The 20,373-nt window shown below is 46.1% G+C and overlaps 1 protein-coding gene across 1 annotated transcript in view; it reads right to left on the bottom strand.

The window, feature by feature from the left end:
• Window positions 1-20,373, bottom strand: part of LOC144121818 (monocarboxylate transporter 2-like) — a 62,483-nt gene that overhangs the window by 20,360 nt on the left and 21,750 nt on the right. The window contains exon 2 of the mRNA XM_077655228.1: window positions 335-581. Coding sequence (XP_077511354.1) covers window positions 335-533 — 199 coding nt within the window. The 5' untranslated portion in view covers window positions 534-581. The remainder of the gene's footprint in view (window positions 1-334; window positions 582-20,373) is intronic.

The following is a 20,373-nucleotide window of genomic DNA, read 5'->3' as shown; positions in this document are numbered from 1 at the left end:
TCAGGAATAGATGGAGGGCTGCCAACAGCTAGGGTAGCCAATTGCGTTTTGCTATAGTTAACCGCTATATTTTTTCCTTTGTTCTGCTCTTTTTTCACTTGAACGTTTCATATTCTATCCACCGAACGTCGTCGTTTCTGTGCGGCACCACAATCAGTGACCATGGAAGGTGTATTTATGTGGGATAGAATAGGAAAAAAAGAGTTCTAAAAATTTCATCTATGAATAAGAAGGCTTTACTGCAGTGCAGACCTACTGAGCACTTATGAGCTGCGCAGTTCTCTTGAGCGTAGCTGTGCCCCCGTATTTCAAAATGGGCGCAAAGGTGCCTTACCAGCGATGCTCTGCGCAATGACCATTGTGATGGAGACCCAAGAGGCCTGTTCGTGGTTGACAAGATACTTGTCCTTGAAGAGCACTGTTATGTAGCCGGTGCAGGAGCTCACCATGACCAACAAGAGAGCTGAGAATGCCACGGCGAAGGGCACGCCCCAGCAGCGGTCCAATAGTCCAACTCGCTTCGCCGCATCCATCGCAGTCGATGAGGCTCCGCAACTGCGTGTTCAGCTGTTTTTCTCGCTCTGTAACATAGAAGAGTCAATTGGCAGAGATGAAGAAATGCGAGTGCAGAAGTACAGAAAGGGGGTAATTACAAAACCAGCTATTCAGGACAAAAGCATTTTTTGAAAGATAAATGTTTTACGAACATTTATCTTTACGTATATAGTATAACGAATATAAAGTTTACGAATATAAAGTTTTACGAGTAGAGTAAAACAGTTAGCGATAAAAATCAGAATATCTGCAGATCACCGGACGGCAGTTTTCAATTCTTTTTCCTATTAACCTTCTGGTCATCACCAAACGCGTTCCTCATTGGTTTTCTATTTGAGTCTTAACTGTTCGATGAGAGCGATGGAAACATTTAAAAAAAGATTTTGCTACATATAAGAAGAATAGATCATTACCTTTCATATTACCGTACAGGTATCTTAAAATTTTCTTATCTTCAAAATTTCTGTCCTACATTGCTGGACATGAATATTTTATGATATGGTGTTTAGTGCTGCATACGCAGCTAAAGGCTTAGTGCCAAAACACAAGGTGATAGAAAGTGCTTGGGTTTAGTATTGATTGATGTTTCAGGCATATGAATAAAAATAGCCTGATGACTGCTAGCAATTTCAGCGAAAAATAATTGGGAACTTTATCAATAACCACTGAAAATAGGTGTTAAAGGAATGCCGGGAATGATAGCGACTATGACAAGAAAAGCATGTCGGTATCACATTACTCTTCATGATCAGCCTGTCTACGCCCACTGCATGGCAAAGCCTCTCCCATTTCTCTCCAATTAACCCTGTCCTTTGACAGCTACGGCCACCGTGTCTTCGCAAACTTCATCTCGACCGCCCACCAAAATTTCTGCTGCCTCCTGCTACGCTTGCCTTCTCTTGCAATCCACTGCGTTACCCTTAAGGACCAGCGGTTATCTTGCCTTCGCAGTACATGCGCCGCCCAAGTCCATTTCTATCCTTGGATTTTGACTAGGATGTCATCATTCCTCGTTTGTTCCCTCATCTACTCCGCCCGCTTCCGGTCTCTTAACTTTAAAAACATGTATGCCAGAACAACGATGCCTTCTATGTAGTTTGCTCCTTGTAAATCGTGTGGCTTTCATTTTGAAGAGAAAGAAAATCACTTGTCCAAAAGTGAAAGACCACCTAATCATTGTTACCAAATAGGACGAGCTTTGTTCTCAGAGAACAAACGCAGGCTTGGAGGTTTTCAATTCTCGATGCATTTTCGCTACACCATGCGCGAAATTCAGTCTGTCAGTTGTCCATGGCTGGGCCAGGGTTCATTAGCTTCCTCAAGCGCAAAGTGGACGTACTACGCGGATTCTCGATGAGTAATGCTCAGGGGAAGTCTTTTTCATCCAGGTCGCGAAGCAAGCGGAAGTGCCCGGTGAACGCCCCTTGCCTCACGCCGCAGGCTCCTAAGGATGGCTTAACTAGCCCAAAGAATGCGGGGCATACGTGAGAGCACGCCGCGCAGTGCCGCCATTGTTGCACCCGGCACCTAAGCCGGAAAATTCGATGCCCTCTTACGTAGCCTTCTCCTCACGAGAAGCCCTCATTGACGTTTTGTTGCTAGCTGGCCCTCTCTGTTAATTATTTTTATTGTGTAATAAAGAACGTTTTTTTTTGTACACGCGCTGTAGTTCTCCATTTGTTCCCCTCAGCATGAACCTCGCCGCAGGTAGCAAGTGATGACATACAACCCTCGGAGTATGGTGGACGGCCACATCATATCTGCCATCGCCTTCATCATCTGCTCCGTGTGTTCATTTGGAGGGAAGCTTGAGTATGTTAAATGCCTTATTTTTTGTAATCTGCTGCCCTGAACAAAATATTTAGAAAACAATTTTGTCCAGAGTGACACATGAACATTTTACAAGATTTTAAATACTGTTCTTTAGAATTACAGATACTCGCGAAGTTTAATGAAAGCCAACGGAGGGGTGTTTTTCCAGTGGCTCTTTGGTTTCAGCTAGTTTGTACAGAGTTAATTTTGATTCTAAGGACGCTGCGAAAGAGACGGGGACAACGAAGACATGAAACCACGGGACAGGTGCCAAGAGATTTTTCTTCGTTGGAAGTTCAAATTCAATTTTCCGAGCCCTTTGCAACGGAGTAACAATGAAGTAGAACTAGAGCATCTGCCTCGCGTGCAAGAGGACAGAGTTCGAATCCCGGCGCCGAGCAATTCATCATGGTGTTAAAAAAAAACGGGTGTCGATGAAATTCTCTAATCACACCTGGGGTGCGACCTGATCTGGATGACCAGAACCAGGCAACGCACTCTCCTAACAAAGCAGGATGTGGCTTGGCCACAGCCTTTCATGAACAAACCAACTAACCCTTGGCCGTCATTCCTCTGCTGCTGCGGAGTAACTGACCAAGGAAGCGGTCATACCTGTGACGCAGCGGAGGCTAATCAGAATCTCTGGCTCCGCTCCGCACAGGCCGCCATTGAAACTGAACCTGGCAACGTTTAACGCCAGAACATTATCCAGTTAGGAGCCACCGCGGCGGATGAGAGGTTATGGCGCTCGGTTGCTGGCCTGAAAGACGCGGGTTCGATCCCGGCCACGGCTGCCGAATTTCGATGGAGGCAAAATTCTAGAGGCCCGTGTACTGTGCGACGTCAATGCACGTTAAAACAAACCAAGGTGGTCGAAATTTCAGGAGCCGTTCACAAAGGTGTCTCTCATAGCCCGAGTCGCTTTAGGACGTTAAATCTCCTTAAAACAAACCATTATCAAGAGAGGCTTGCCCTGCAATGCTGTTCGGGAAACTAGCGGGTAATAAATGGGATGCCACAGAGCTTACTGAAGTTAGGATGATAGGTGCGGATACAGTATTAAAGGGTTAGCACGTATTGTGATATTGTAGATTAGCAAAGAGACGAGAACTAGGTGTGAAAGTTCTAATCAAAAAGGATATTGCCGGCAGCACAGAAGAGTTCAATAACATTAACGAGAGGGTGGCAGCTAACGTAATTAGACTGAAGAGGTGCAAGCGGAATGCCTACATCCAGCCATGACAATCGGATCGTTCAATGCTTCTATGAAGATGTGGGAACGGCAATCAACAAAGGAAAGTCAGAGTTGATTGTGCTAATGGGACACTTCACTGTGAAGGTAGGTGAGAAGTAGGCCGGTGACAATGTGGTAGGTTACTAGGGTATAATCTCTAGGAATCGCAGGAGGAGTTATTAGTAGACTTCGCAGAGAGAAATAATTTATGAATAATAAATACCTTCTTCTGCAAACGAGATAACGAGGACCAGCGGTGAGACTAAAATAAGATAGACTTCAAACTATGCGCTCTCCATGGCATCGTGCAGGATGTGAGGGTCCTCGGAAGGTGTGTTGTGGAGACCACAGAATGATAAGGTCCTGAATTATCTTAGACCTGAAGAAGGAACGGAATAAACTAGTGAAGCGGTAGTTTATTAATGAGTTAGGTGTGAGAGGGAATCTACGAGAATTCAGGATGTCGCTGCAGAACAGATATTCGGCTTCTACAGAGGAAGACTATGTTACTATTTGAAGAGTGAACGATAACCTCATAGCTATTAATACGGAGATAGCAGTAGAATTAGGCGGCAGGATTGTTCGACAGGATACCGGCAGGCTATCTTAGGAGCCGAAAGATCTGATTATTAAGCGTCGAAGCATGAAAGTGTTTATCTTAACAGACAGTATAGAAGTGACAGAGCTATCAAATTTAATAAGTAAGCTCAAGGAAGCCGATATAAGGAAGTTTTATACGGAGCGAATGTAGTGTGATCTAAAGGACGTACGTATTTTAAAAGCGGTAAAGAAAAACTAGGCATAGGTAAAACCATATGTACGCATTGAGAGACAGAGGGCAATGCCATTAACAATATCAATAAGATAGTTAAAGTAGCCGAAGAGTTCTACGCAAATCTATACAGTAGCCAATATAATCAGAATGCCAATGAGAGAGGCAGTAGCGCACACCAATCGGACGTCTCGGCAGTAAAGAAAGAGGAAGTAAATAAAGCCTTAGGGCGCAAAGCAAAAAGGGAAAGCAGCTGGTGAGGATTAGGTAGCAGGAGATCTCTAGAGGAATCGAGGAGAGTTTGCTAGAAAAACTAGCCACCTTCTATAAGCAATGCCCTATGATATAACCTCGAGAGTGCCAGAAACATGGTAGAATGGTAGCACTAGCTTAATTCGTAAAAAAGAAAATGTCAAAGAGTTTAAACAATTACAGTCCGATGAGTTTACTATTCGTTGCCTAAAAGGTATTTACTAAGGTAACCGCTAAGAGAATCAGGAAAACCTTAGAGCTCAATCAACCAATTGATTAGGCAGGCTTTCGTAACGATACTCGAAAATACACAATATTTACACTGTCATTCAGGTGATTGAGAAATGCGCAGAACATAACAAACCCTTATGTATAGGCTTCTCTGATTACGCAAAAACATGCGACTATGAATAGTCATAGAAAGCGCATTTATCACATGTTAAGAAGCCCCGGCAGGCCCCATATGCGGAGCTTGCACTCGGCTGCAACTCGTGGCGTTACGCCTTCGTTTATCATACCAAACAAATGCCGATGTGGCTTAGCATAATTGATGTCGTGTAAGAGAAGAGCTTTTGTAACATAAGGGCCGTTAGCGTTTATACTGAAACGCAAAGTTTTGTTCAATGAAGCTGCAGAGACGTTGAACTTTTAAGCTGGTTAGAAGCGTTGCACCGGATCAAAGAATTTTATAGCGTGTATGGCTCTACAAAAAAAAACAGAGAATTTGACAAACTGTTTAACTTAAGCCCTTTCATCACCAGCAGCAGCAGGGCAAAAGACAAAGTCCTCGCCTATATAGACAGAGGTATAAAAAGGAAGAGGGAAGACAGATATGCCCCTCCTGTTTACCCTGCTGTGTACCAGCTTTGGTCACTGTAATTATGCGCACTGTCATGTTAACACGTGCTCGTACAGTACGAAGTGCGCATGCTCATGTTTGTACCTGTCCTTATATAAGCAGCCGCTTGTCTGATATTAAACACTCTTTTTTCCCTGCCTACCGACCGTTCACATTGTGTCAGAAGTGGGCGGCGACGCATTTCGCTAGCCGCGTTCACCGCTGTTCTTCCCCACCCCCTCGTCCAGCTGCACCCCTAATATCCCCCAGAGAAAGAAGTATGGCGTTAGTGGTTCTTCCACCGCCAAAGGCACTGGAAAGTACTCGTGACGGTTACAAGAACTGGATCATTTAGAAAAGGGAATTTACTATGTTTTCTACCGCGACCGGACTAAGGAAGCAGCCTAAAGGAGTTCAGGCAGCAACACTTCTTGTGACAATTGGTGAAGAAGCAAGGCAGCTGTTCTACACCTTCAAATTCGCAAAGCGGGATGAAAAGCAAGACCTCGATCAGCTGATAGAAAAATCCGAGGCCCACTGCAAACAAGCGAAGAATTTAACGCTCAACGAGTTTCGTTTCGGCTCCCGAGTTCAACGTGAGGGCTAATCTTTTAACGAGAGGCTAATCGATATCCGAACTCTTGCTCGCTTGTGCAAATTCGGAGAGCTAGAGGACAGATTACTGCGCAGTCAAATAATTCTAGGAGTTAGAGGCAAAAACTTGTAGCAGAAACTTCTGTCTGAAAATCCATCTTATGCCAAAACAGTGGAATTATGCAAAGCAAGGGAACAAGCTAAGGACCACTTCAACGAGATCAGAGAGGCAGAAGTAAGCGCAACAGATGAGGCCACCGTACATGCTGTGAAATCGAAACTTAGCCTCGGATTTTGCCCGAACTGCTGTTTCACGGGACACGGAAAACAAAGTGCCCTGCGCAAAGCAAGCGCTGTAACAAGTGTGGTGGCCGAAACCAATTCGCGCGTGGATGTCGTCAACCAGAAGCGAGACTGAGAGGCCATGCATGCAGGATAAAGTAAGTCGAAATGGCGGAGGACGAGGGCTATTTCCTTCAAACCCTGGAGATCAATGCAACTAATGGCCACGACCGCTGGTCAGGGACTGTCGACATCGAAGGTTCCATCATGCGCTGCAAAATTCATACCGGAGCCAAGTGTTGCGTCATGCCCGAAGCGACACTCAGAAATATAACTAAGAGGCCAGCGCAAGACTGCTGCTTTACGCTACGGGCGTTTTTCGGGCACATAGAAAAGGCGACGAAGAAGATTGAGCTTCAGGTCGCCAATACAGCGCAGTCTACCACGGCGCTATTCTTTATGGTGAAACAAGCAGTTCCTGTTATATTGAGTGGCAAGGTGGCTGAACGCTTAGGGCTGATTGGCCGCATAAACACCGTGGACGCCTTGGAAACTAAGGAACTAGTAGAAAGATTTGCAGATGTCTTCCAGGGGCCGGGAAAAATCAAAGACATAGTCTACCACACGGAGCTTAAACCTGAAGCTCGAGGCGTCGTGAAGCCAGCGCGACGAATCGCAATCGCCCTTCAGGAGCACGTCTGAGCTGAGCTGGACCGGATGCAGCACGACGGCGTCGTTGCTAAGGTAACAGAACCGAATTCCTGGTCTAGCCACATGATTTTAGTAGTCAATAAAGAAAAAGTACGCATATGCTGGGACCCATCTGACTTAAATAAGGCACTTATGAGGGAGCACTACCACATGCCGACGTTAGATCATCTCCTACCGCGGCTGCATGGAGCCAAGTTCTTTTCTACTCTAGATGCATCGTCAGGATTCTGGCAGAATAAATTCGACGAGCCGAGCTCCCGCGTATGCAGTGTGAGCACGCCCTACGGGCAGTACAGATTCCTGCGCATGCCAATCGGCATCGCTTCCGCGCCGGAAATTTTTCAGCGGGTGATGCACCAGGTACCAGAGGGCTTGAGGGGCATTGCCTTCGTTATGGACGACACATTGGTTTGGGGACAGTCTCGAGAGCAACACCACAGAAGTTTAGTAGCTTTGCTGTCCCGGTGTATACAACGCAACCTGAAGCTCAATAAAAACAAGTGCAATTTTCTCAAGCCCAGATTCTGCTACATGGGCCCCATTCTGACTCCAGAGGCGCTGTACCTGGACACTAGCAAGTTCCGTCATGACAAAACCGTATGAAATTGCAAGTTTTCCTCGGCATGATCAACATCGTGAGCTGTTGAAAAAGAACGGCGCGTGGGTCCGGACAGACCAGCATATCATCTTTCGTTAGCTTCGAGCGACCCTCACAAAGGCGTCAGTTCTTGCCTATTTCAACCAAGAAAAACCATTGACCTTGTCAGTACACGCCAGTCAGCGTGGAGTAGGAGCCGTTCTTCTACACGATGCGCAGTCAGTCGCCTACTCCTCCTGTTCGCTAATGGAAGCACAGGAGCGCTACGCGCAGATCGAGAAGGAAACATAGGCAATTGTTCATGGTTGCACAAAATTTCAAGATTATATCTTCGAGCAGTCAGAGGTTACCATCGAGTGGGATCACAGGCCTCTGGAATTTATAATCAGAAAGCCACTTTGTGAATGCCCGCTGCGATTGGAGCGCATGAGGCTCGTTTTGCAAAAATTTCCAGCCAAGGTGACGTTCAAACCAGGAAAGGAGTTGTTTCTGGCTGATGCGCTTTCTCGCTTCCCGAGTGATACGGAACTAACCTACTAGACAGGACAAATTCAAGTCAGCGTTATTTCTTCGCTTCCTGTGTCACATCAGCAGCTCGAGAGTATTCGGCACGAAACTAACAACGACGCTTGTATGGCTGAACTGCGCCGTTACTCGAGTACAGAATGGACAGAAACGAAGAACCATGTGTCGAAAACACCTAATTATGATCTGGCAATTTGACGCATAGCCACACCCTGCTTCATTTGTTTTCTGTTGGGATCTATTTCGTTACCAGAGAAACTGAGAGTTATCTTGTCTTCGCATATCATGTGCAGTCCTCGCCCGTTTACCGCCCTCGGCTTTAGCTAGGATACCATGAGCTCCCATTTTTTTCTCTAACACACTTATTTCTTTATATTTCGCTTAACTTTTCCCACAATATGTGTGCCTAGCTCGGCACACTGTCTTCATATTACTTTCGGGCCTTTTCGCTACCCTCCGTGTTTCTTTTCGAGAGGAGAGTACCGTTAAGATACAACTTTGATACCCTTTGTTTTTTTAGAGGCAGCGATTCAGGACTTTTAATATACTTGCCAAATTCACTTGATCATTATCTTACACCCCTGAATCTTCATTTACTTTTCGGTACTTACTTTCCTGAACTCTTGTTTTCTTCCCAGGCTCCAGAACTTAAGCTTTCTGCACATAAGTAGATAATCAGGAGCACTCCTTATGTACAACCTTTTGCATGTTGTCGAACGCTTCAGTAGTGTTTCATTACCTTCCAAATACTTAAAATAGTGAGTATTTGTTCTCTCAGCTTGCTATAGCATCGATAAACTATGCTTTAGCTGCTTTCTCAAGACTAACGTGAGGAATACTGGCTCAGGTTATGCTCTGAAAAGTGTGAACATGTTTCAGCGGTAAGAGGCTAACTATGCATAATGCCGTTTTGTGCATGTTAAATGACTCCGCAGTTACTTGCTGGTCTTTTGGTGTTTCAGGGCTACAGCGAGAATGCGATAGGTCATATTCGCCCTATGCCATAGCCAGAGACGCCATTCGAAGAAAGTGGGGTGTTGTTCTACCCGGCCATTTGTCAGGTGTGCATCCGGTAGCTACTGACCTATAACGTTCACCGATTACTTGACCCGTTATGAAGAAGAAAAACATTTTGCGAACGGTACACAAACACAGTGCAACATTACTTATCAGAGTTCCCAAGCTATGGCACCCCAAAAGTAGCCTTCACGGTGACAGGAAAAGCCTTCATAACCGAAAAAACATACGGCGTTTTGTACCACAGACTAACTGGCAGGGGGAAGACCACGGCGCACATCCACAGACTGAGAGCCAGATGAAGTATTCGAAGAAGACGATCGCAGATAGGGTGTCCATGCGCTATTAAGCCGGAGACCAATTCATGGGACGTCATACTGCGCTTGCTGTCCAGCACGTTTAGCATCGTTGTCCAGGAGTTATCAGATGAAACAATTTAATGTCACTAAAGGTGGAAAGTCGCCGACATTATCGAAGCACTGCTGTTCATAGGTTATCGACGAAGACAGCCTCGATGTAGCCGTTTAACTTGAGGGCGAAGAAGTGGTAAAGTTCGCCCGGATTAACGTAAGTCCTAATATAACCGACGCTGCTGACATTCTATATCTCAGACATGCCTTAATTCTTAAGTAATTCTTCCCTGAGGAAGGTTGACTTCCATCTTATTAAACGTTGCGGATTAGTATTTCTAGCCTGGAGGTGAAAATGTTTCCAACAGGATTGCATTGCTCATCTCAGTACTTGACGTTTTTGGCGTTTGGAAAGTAGCATTGAACGGCGTCAACGCCGTATGGGGAAGAACTCCACAGCTTGGTACATAGCGCCTCTTAACTATTATACGGGCATGCGGCGCACCCTGTTCCCGGCAGTTCCCCGTTCCGATTCTCTCCACCGGCCGGACCTCGCTCTCTTCAACGGGACTGACGTCCTCGATGCTGAATGCCTGCTCACATGATACGAGCAGATGGGCACCTCAAGAAACTTGACTTTAATTTTGAGTTTATTTCCACAAACAAGGAGATGCAATGGTTGTGGGGGATACAAGGAGAAAAAGCTGCTCAGGGGCAGCTTGACTGGCCCCAGTTACCGTTAATAATGAACAAGATTATTTATTTGGGTGCCGTTGCCAGCCTTTGGTATCATGGCCACGAAGCAAGCCTTTCACGTTGGCCAGATTCAAGAGAAACCTCTTCGATATATTTGGTCGTACTCTTGTGCGAAAGGTTCGTGCCGAACAACGCTTGCGTTAACGTTCACAGAAGTTCAGCTATATCTTAAGAGGCACACTTAAGATGCGGTCAAACTCTGCACGCGAGTGAACGATCTCATGTCCGAGGCTGACAAGGAAAAGCATATTTTGAAATGAATTGAGAACAACCCATTCGAGATGCTGTTGTCTAGAGATCTTCACACCATTTAGGAAGTCATAAGTCTGTGCTTGAGCTACGATGAGTAGCGCAGGCGGTGGCTCCTCCCTCGCCATCAGGGTACGCCTGTCCAGTTGTTTGCCGGCCGGTAGGTTGCAACTGACCACTCAGCCCTATTGCGACGACCTAAAGCGTGTACTTGAGGAAGCTGCTCGTCAACTCTCGTTTCTGCCTCTCCGCCCCGGGCCGCCTCCATACTTGGCGCTCGACGATCGTGACGTCATCGCCGAACGAGTGGCTGAAGCCCTTCCACCGGTTCATCAACCCGCACTACCACATCAACACGCACCTCTTGCTGCACTAGTGACCAACACTAACGCCGTCGCACAGCCGATGCCATCAAGCTACTTCTCTGGCTACAATACGTCCCGACTACTAAGACTGAGGTACCTCAAACGACGATGCCTTTTCTCTTACCGCTTGTGCAATCCTTGGCGTGCTAGTGAAAGTCACCAATTTCTTCGCTCTAGTGGATTTCCAAGCCATGTAGGCCGGCCTTGCCTTCGTCGCATGCCGGTGTGCCCGTAGTCTCCCACAGTTTCCGGCTTCTGACCTAAAAAATTGCAGAGCACTGAAGTCTGCCGCTTTGGAGAAATGCGAAAGCATTTGAGGTTTAACGTCCACAACTTTTGTTGCAAGTTCTCTTTGTCACATGATACTTGTCTCGTGACCCTTGGATTACGTTGGCAACTTTTTCCATCATCGTTGTCATTTGACAGTTATCACGTGACACTTGGACGACGTCAGCAATAGTTTTGCAAGTCTTTGTTGTCTAACATTAGTAGACATCCCCAACGCACTTTACCGTCGTGCACACCCAAAGCGTTCACTACATGCCCCTCTAACTTGCTTGAACCAAAGACCTTTCATACAACTAAAGGAATTGTATGCCCAAAATGAATTTGAACCAGACTGGCAACCACTCCTAGTGCTGTGCTCTTCATTGCCCTCTTTCTGTTGCACCGTTGCTTGGATACGTCGTATTATGATGTACTAGCGATGTATCCAGTGTCGCGTCTTTGCTCGTGCTTTGTAGTATAAGTTTGTCCTAATATGCACATTGTTGTTTTGCGAGTGTTTTTTTCGTGGTTTTTACATAGTTTATGTATAAGAACATTGTTCGACTGTAATAAATACTATGTTGAGAGAAAAGAACCCTTCGCGGGCTGTGCGTTGCCTACCCACCTGGCTCACAGATGGCCTGGGTTCAAACCGCGATGCCGGCGAAATTATTTTTTCGAATGGTCATTTTCCTTCGGACTCGCTCAGCCGACAGGCTCTGCCGATACGCTCTGCTGACAGGTCAACTACATTTCACACCTGAGACAAGAAATGCATTAGCATTAAAACCAGTACTCTATGCCTGCCGAGCCTCCACATATATGCCTATTTCTTCGATCGCTACTCCTTTTCCATCCGCCGGACACATTTACCCGCGTCGGCATTCCCTTTCTCATATGCGCCTGCACGCCACTATCTCGCACTAGAAAAGGTAGATGCGGCAGTTATCGAGGCAAGAACTGGGCCGCCAGCCAAATGTCAAAGTCCTGATTTCTCTCCCGAAAATCTGATCGAGCCTCTGCTGAGGCTGTTTGTGTACAGGTCCTCCAGGTTCTGTCATGACGGCAAGCTTTGGCCGCTCCTCGCAAGGAGTTATATCACCGCTTTCTGGATTCTCGGTGTTCATGGCAAGCGCGCAGCGTATTTAGCCATTAGCGACGTGCACTGCTCGGGTGGGTACCAAAGAAGTTTTGTACGCCATTAATTCACCACTTTGCCCAGCTCTTCCCATGGCATCATCTGGAATTGGGAGGCCTAGTTGTGCCATAACACTGTCCATGCGCTTAGCCATTGCTCGTAGGCCGCCACCCTTTCAGCTTCTTTTTCTTCCGAAGGCGTCGTTGCCGAAGAAACTCACCTTCCTTCGTGCCCTTCTTCGCTTGTGCCCATTATATTCGGCTCTTTTCGCGATGGTAATGTACTTCATATACTGTCGTAAATATTTCTACACCCCAAGTGTCTCCCCCTACCATGTGCTGTACACGCCTAATCAGCTGGCATTAACACCTTTTTGTAACACTTCCATCTTCATATCTTTTTGCTGTTTTGTGGTGTCTTAGCACCATTCAGCTTATTCCATTCTTCTATGTGGAAAGCTTGAAGATTTACACTTTCTAAACGCACACGCCTTCAGCCCAGCTGTTGCCACGGTCGACACTTTGCATATATACGTTTTCCTTCGTTCCTTCAGCGCCACTGTTCGTCCACCTGAACGAACTCAGATGCTTGATGAACTTCATTAGTTTCGCTCCTCCTTCGGTTCTCACCAACCCGATTTTACCAGCGTTTGCACCGTGTCTCATTATACACCGGAGGCCATAATCCCTGTGCGTCAGCGCCCATAAGCTTGACACCACGCTCTGAGCGGCGCAATTTAGGCCTTCAACAGCCCCTGGACGTCAGCCATGAAAACCGTAATGAATAAATATGTCTTCACTAGTTTCTGCTTAGTTATCGCTGTCTTAATACGGCCACACCAGCAGACGTGCACTTCCTTCCCCGTATTGATGACAATCTGGATTACCTACTGACAAGACCCCAAGTAGAAGATTGTGCTAAGGCCGCATTGTTACCCCTGATGGTCGGTATAAATATCCCGTCATGCTTTTCGGCTTCTGTAATGCACCTGCTATATTCGAGCGCATGACTAACACAATTTCGCGTGGCCTGAATTTGAAACGTTTCCGTGCTAGCTGAGCAACTTTTGCGCAGTTTTCTCCTAAATTTGAGACTAATTATGAGCCCATTCAAGCAAGACCTGAAATAACGCACCATGGGCGGTCTGCAGCTGAACCTAAGGAGGTATCGCTTTGCTGCTCTTTAACTGTCAAATTTAGGCCATCTTGTGTCGAAGGAGGGAGGGTGTGCATCCAGCTCCACTAAACTTCTTGCTATGATTGCCTTCCGAAACCTACTTCCATTAAAGGAAGCTGCGCAGCCGCCTTAGCATCTGATCGTATTTTTGGCTATCTATTCGCAAATCTGCTGCCATTATTGACCTTTTAGCTCGGCCCATCGGCCTAACTGATTCAAAATCTGCCCTTCAGAGGTTAGAGCGCGGTTTCCCTACTGACGCCTTGTCTATAAGCTCTCTACGTTAGGTGCAGATTCTGAACAGCAGAGGCTTCACTCTATATTTCCAATGGTTACCTCTCACATAGGAGTCAGAGGCAATGAGGTAGCAGGCAGTCTCGCCATAAAGCTTTGTCAAGGAATTCATCAAAAAATACCTCAAGATGAAAAAAGACTCTTCAGAGAAACGGTGCTCGGTCATTCTAGTACCCTGTGGACTGTGCCCACAAGCCATGTGTGACCAAGAGACTGAGAAGGTCCCAGGCCACTCTACTACATCGAATTCGCATGGCCTCTGCTCGCACTCCTGCCTAGATGCATAAGACGGGCATAGCATTGGCTCCGCTCTGTTCTTTATGTGGTATACGCGGGGATATAGAACATTATAACTATGTACTGCCCAGAGTACAACGCAGAAAGATATGTGATGTTCGCTTCCTTCAAGAAGAAGGAGCCCTTCACAGTACAGTTCAGGACATTGTCTACCCGAGTGGAAGCCTGACATGCAGAAGGGAGGCTGCACGCCTTCTTTTAACATTTCTGCAGGACAATGATGTAGTCTCTAAATGGTGACAGCAGGAACAGACTATGGTCGACTGTGGTTGAATGTGTGCGTAGATGGTGTCTTCTGGAGTAGACTATGTTATAATTTGAGTGAATGTGTGCATGAATGGTGGCACTGCACTAGACTATAGTCTACTCTGGCTGAATTTGTGCATAGATAGTGACTTCGGGGGTGGAATATGTACTATTATAAGTGTCTGTGCGCATAGCGGGGCAGATCAGACCGGTTTTAGGTCATTATTAACATATAAGTAACGCTACGGTGGAGCAATTGCCGGCAGAATAAGCAAGGCTAATCCCACCTTTAGCATACAACTACACTCAACTCCACTCGGCCCCTCAGCAGGAAAGTTGATTTCTCGAGTTGGGCGCCAGCACGTTACGGCACATACAAAAACTCGTGTACTCTCCTCACTGCGGCACTCGTCCTGCGAAACTTCGCCCCTCAAGAACCGACCGAAGTACATACGGCAGCAGCGGTATTGGCCTCGCTGCGGTGTTCGGGCAGCGCAATTCTGGATGCGACAAATATGTACTTACTCGCGCCATCTGCCTCCTCTTAAGATAAGAGTCCAACCACGCAGTGACGGAAAAATAGTGCTTGGACATCCTCTGAACACTCGGCCGGTATCGCAGTTCTCTCTTCGGCATTATTTTTATGTGGTCACGGATCTTCATGCCTTTTGTTTTCTTTCTTCGGTAAGAGGCCAATCGGGCCGCCTGGCTCGGTGCTATCACCGTCTAGAAGAATATAGCACACGCGTCGTCTACTAATCAGGCCGCAAGCACCACGACACCGACGTCCAGTCTTCCTCCCCGCTACCGAAGAGGCTGCCATCCTCTCCGCCCTCTAATTCAGTCGCTCACCACCAGGGACTTGGTTTGCAAGCAGTGTACACACGCATGGTTGCCTCTCTTCCGGACTTTCTATCCCATCTATGTGGGGTTCCAGCATCTCGCGCCCTTCGGCGTCAAGCTTCTTATTTTCACATTCGCGAAAAAGTTTTTTTAGCCGTAACTGTAACTCAGATGGAAGAAACGGTTTCTCCTCATTTCACGACATATGCGATCGCAAATCTCCACATCCTTCTACGCTGATCCGCAATGCGGTCACGCGGGAGCATTAATGACGTACACTCGCATCTGTATCAAGTACTGAAGGCACAGTATGTACAACTCTGACGTCAAGTGCGTGTTCTCGTGCCTTGCCTGCTACCGCCGCAAACAGCTACCTCATCGTGCAGCTGGCAAGTCGCAGCCACTACCCTATGCGCCCCTACCTTTCGACCACGTCGGAAATTATTTATATGCCCCTCTTCCGTACACCGCAGCAGGAAACCGCTGGGTTATTATTGTCGTTGATCGCCTGACGAGGCATGCTGAAACCGCTGCGCTCCAGGCTGCTACAGTCCTAATTGTGACATCCTTCATTTTACAGCGCTTCATTTTTTGACATCGTGGTCCTCGTGAGCTGATCAAAGACACACAGCGCGCCTGTTCCTCTGACGTCGTTAAATGGCTGCTCGCCGAGTGCATTATATTTCATCGGACTTGCACCGCCTACTATCAGGAAAAAAACGATCTAACCGAGTAATTTAATCACTCCCTGGGTGAAGTACTGTCCTCCCATGCCGCTGCCAACCACATGATCTTGGACCTCTTTCTACAGTATACGTTGCACACCTACAACACAGCTACGCAATGCACGCACAAGCGTTTCCCCCTTCTGTCTGTATCATGGCCGCCATCCAGTCTTTCCCATCAACACAGTTCACGCCTACGATCCTGCCGCATCTAACTGTACAACTACGTCTGCAGCTGCCCAACGGCGAAGACTGCCGCCAGAACGCACGGTCGCTCACGGCAGACACTCAGTGGCGCCAAAAACAACGGGATGACGGCGATTTCCATCGTTCACGCCTGACTCGTTCTGGTGCCTGCAGATACTATCCAGCACTCCCAGCGCCTCCAAGAAAGTTCTTTACAAATACCTAGGCCCCCATTGCGCCAAGGAGCGCACGTCTGTAGTAAACTAATGGATGGATGGAAGGTGGGAGTGTCGCCTTTGAAACGGGATGATGGTAGTTGCCACCATGCTGTTTTTCCCTTTATTGTTGTTTAACTCTCCTGTAAGTTGTTAATAAAATTCGCCATTTTCATTCAAATACGTCTTCCTACACTTTTAAACTTATGCCACCTCGCTGCTTTTGAGCCACCAATCTTCCTATCGTTTTTTGCTAATTGCCACCGCAAATGTATTTACATGACTATCCTTATCTCTAAACCCTAGGGCCTCAGGAAGAATGACTGTGCCTGCATTGACATCGGTATAGATACCATCACATTTTAGTATCATATGTTTTATTATTTCTTCAGATTTACCACACACAGCACATGTGTCATCTTCTTCGTTAAATTTCTTTTTGTAGCTGAGTGTCTTAAGACACCCTGACTAGCTTCAAAGAGGAGGGCACTGCCTCTTGAGTTATCATAAAACGTTTCCTTCCTCATCTGCCTTTTCCGGTATCTATATATTCCTACACCATGCTTCCTTTTCTTTGAATACATCGAATTTTTACCTTCCGCGCTTTTAACCTGTCGTTTAATGCTATTTCTTTCTCCGTCCTCGTGTCCGACAAACTAACTGTTTAGCTTTCTAGTTCTTTTCCGCCACTGTGACTCAACGCGTTCTGTACAGATATTTAAATACCTTAGCTTCCCACCTGCTACAGTCCAATTTTTGCTCAGGCGTTCTTCGTATAGTACTTCACTTAAGGTTATCGTACTCCGAACGTTGCCCAGCCCATATCCCCCAGTACTGCCTCGTTTGTGCTTTTCCCGTGGGCACCTATCGCTAATCTTCCGACAGCTCTCTGATTTACTTCAAATATCAGCTGAACTTCTGCCTTTAAGCATAGAACCACAATCCCGAAAGTAAGGCCCGGCGCCATTATTCTTTTCCAAATACCTCTCAGTACGTCACACCAGTTGTACCCCCCCGCCCCTCCCCCCAATTCCCTATGTTTCATTATTCCGGCAACTCTACGCTCTTTGCTATGAGCAACTGTTCGTGCTTTTTCGAGTACATCTGCCCTTCGTTTACCCATACCCCGAGATATTTGTATTCGGCCACTCGGGATATTTCATGGCCTTGTACTGTAAGCTCCTGATCAGTTGTATCGTTGAAAACCATCACACCTCACTTAGTTGCGCAAAAACTGAAACCTAGACTGTCTGCTTCGTCTCGAAAGCAATCAATCAAAGTTTGCAAATCTTCCTGGCCATCTATCTGCTAACAGTACAATATCATCCGCATACATTAAACCCGGTAGCCATTGCTCAACAACCCTTCCGCCTAATCTGTACGACAGATCGTAACGTAGATTGCTTACTTATAGCCTTCTTTCCATACTTATCATACAAAGCCTGAACAGCAGCGGTGTTAGAGGACAACTTTTCCCTAATTCATTGTGTAGCTTGACAGTTGTCGTACACTTGATTCCTTCCCATGTAATTTGAACTTTATTTTCTCGATATACTTCCGGCAGAAAATCAATTACCTCAGAACCGATACCTTCATCTTTTAATTTGTTCCACAGGAGTTCCCTGTTCACATTGTCGTATGCACCGCTTCTGTCGAGGAAGTTAAATACAAAGGTCTGCTTTCCGCCTTAGCTCTTTTTATGCATCGGGTAATCACGAACAGACTATCATCTAAGTGCCTACCACTTATGAACCCGTTCTGAAGTTATCCGAGTATTCTATTCCTTTCTACCCATGACTGCATTTTTAATTTCACTGCTTGCATCGCCAGCCTGTACCTAACTCTCACCGTAATCGGTCGAAAGGATTTTATGTTCGTCTTATCGCCTCTCCCTTTGTAAATAAAATTCAATTTACTCCGTTTTCAACTGTGCGGAATTTGCTTATTTGTTATGACGGCCTCCAATGCATTTATCAGCGTTTCCTTGCCTCTTGGTCTATGTTCATTAATTAACTGGATTGGAATTTCGTTCTTCTCTGCGGACGGGCTTTTTTGGATTATTTGCTTCCGCCTTTTTCAGTTAAGATTCGTCAGTTCTAAGCTGTTTTCTATTGTGCTGTCCTGTGTTTCTCCCCATTTGGGGCGATTACCGTATCGTCTTTCCTAAATGACTCACCTACAACTGATGCAATGTAGTTCACAGTGTCAGGTCCCTCTAAATATTTTCCCTCGGCATCGTGAATCTGTTCCTGATTTCTGTGATTCGCTTTGCCCAGCCAGCTTATATGGTTCCAGAATTTCCTTGGCCCCCCTTTAGTTGCATCGCGAACTTCAGCCAGCCAGCGATCTGAGGACTGCTTTATTTTAGCCTGGACGAGGACCTGCACTTGCTGTTTCTTTTTGTCGATAAGATTCTCATTTTCGGCCGATTTCCTTTTCAGATAACTGCGCCCTCTTCGCTTCTCTGTGTTCCCGTGATGCCAACCGTCGTTCTCTGGCCTCCCTAATTTCCTTATTCCACCAACTTCGTGGCTTCCTCTTTCCTCTCCAGCGGTTTACTCCTCTTGTTTTATTTTTGTACTAATGAGGAGTTCTAACTTATTATGATCCCACTTTTCCATGGTATGTGTCTCTATTGTTTCCTCTATGCACGCCGCTATTTGCGCTATTTGTTCGTCATTTAATTTTTCCGCATCCTTTTTGACTCCCCTTCATTTCTCTTTTGAGCAGCGCTCCAAACTGTAGACTAATACGCTTATGATTCCTACCGAGGCTGTACTTCCTCTCTTCGTCTATTTCCATCACTGCGAGCTTGCTATACATACCCTGCGAGACTAAGCAGTAGTCAATGGTCGTTTGCCTGTTACGGGATTACCACGTGCTTTGTCCCTCACATTTAGTTTCTCTATTTGCAATAACTAGGTTGTGCCGCTCACATACGTCTAGCATCAACTTCCCGTTACAATCTGTGTATCCATCCAGATCCTCGATGCGGCCATTCAGGTCAACCAGCAGAATAATATCGCCACCTTCTCTAAACTGCTTTATATCGTCATTGAGACAGTTAACTAGGTCCTTGTTTTCTTCTCTGCATTTGCCTCCTGTTCCTAAAAAAACTACTCCTAGTCATGTCCTTTTACAGGCAATTGTACCCAATACCCTGACATGTTCTTTGCAAGTTGACTTTCTTCTTTGAAAATTTGTTCCTTGATGCATCAGCATACCTAATCCTCCTCCCTCCTTCTGTGTTGTTCCGTTGCTGACTTCCCTGGCGTAGCCATGAATGAACGGTGCATTTTCTAGATCCCTAAGATGTGTCTCGCATAGTGCCTATATACCTACTTCTTCCTCCTTTTATTTGTGGTTTATTATTTATTATTATTTGTGATATTTTATTAATTAATATTTATTATTGTGGTTTGTACTCGAACGCTTCAGAAAATGGTTTGCATCTATCTTTTAGACGCCGCATTGGTGGCTCAGCGTTTATGGCGCTCGGCTGCTGACCTGAAAGACGCCGATCCGATCCCGGCCACGGTGATTGAATATCGATAAAGCCGAAATTTTGAGGCCCCTTTACTGTGCAATGTAAGGTGGTCGAAATTTCCGGCGTCCCTCATCGCCTGAGTCGCTTTGGGACGTTAAAGCCCCATAAACCAAACCAAACCATCTTTTATTGTTACATTTTGGAGAATAATTTTATTGTAGTATAGATGCGCGCGATGTATTGATTATTTATCCTTGCGGTTCTGATTTTTTTAAGTTCTTGTCCACTGTGCATTTTAGCCAAAATAGCAATTTATTGTACTCAAACAAAAACATTTTTCACTCATCATTTTTGACCCTAAATTAGCAAAAAACTCCTGCGTAGAAATCTATTACCATTTGCCAAGGGTTAGACATTACCATTTAGGTTCTATTCATAGAACTTCTGAAGACGAAAATGCCGTTAACAATGCTTCGAGACGAGCAAGCAGCAGAACTCGGTACTGGGTGCATTGCACCTTTGCACATGCGGAGTCGGCGCATCGTTTTGGAAAAACACGATGCGCAAAACAGACAACACGCAAGTCAGG

Source organism: Amblyomma americanum, chromosome 2, assembly GCF_052857255.1.
Source record: "Amblyomma americanum isolate KBUSLIRL-KWMA chromosome 2, ASM5285725v1, whole genome shotgun sequence".
Classification (NCBI taxonomy): domain Eukaryota; kingdom Metazoa; phylum Arthropoda; class Arachnida; order Ixodida; family Ixodidae; genus Amblyomma; species Amblyomma americanum.
The sequence above is the reverse complement of the archived record's forward strand: the minus strand, read 5'-3'. Positions and strand labels throughout refer to the sequence as shown.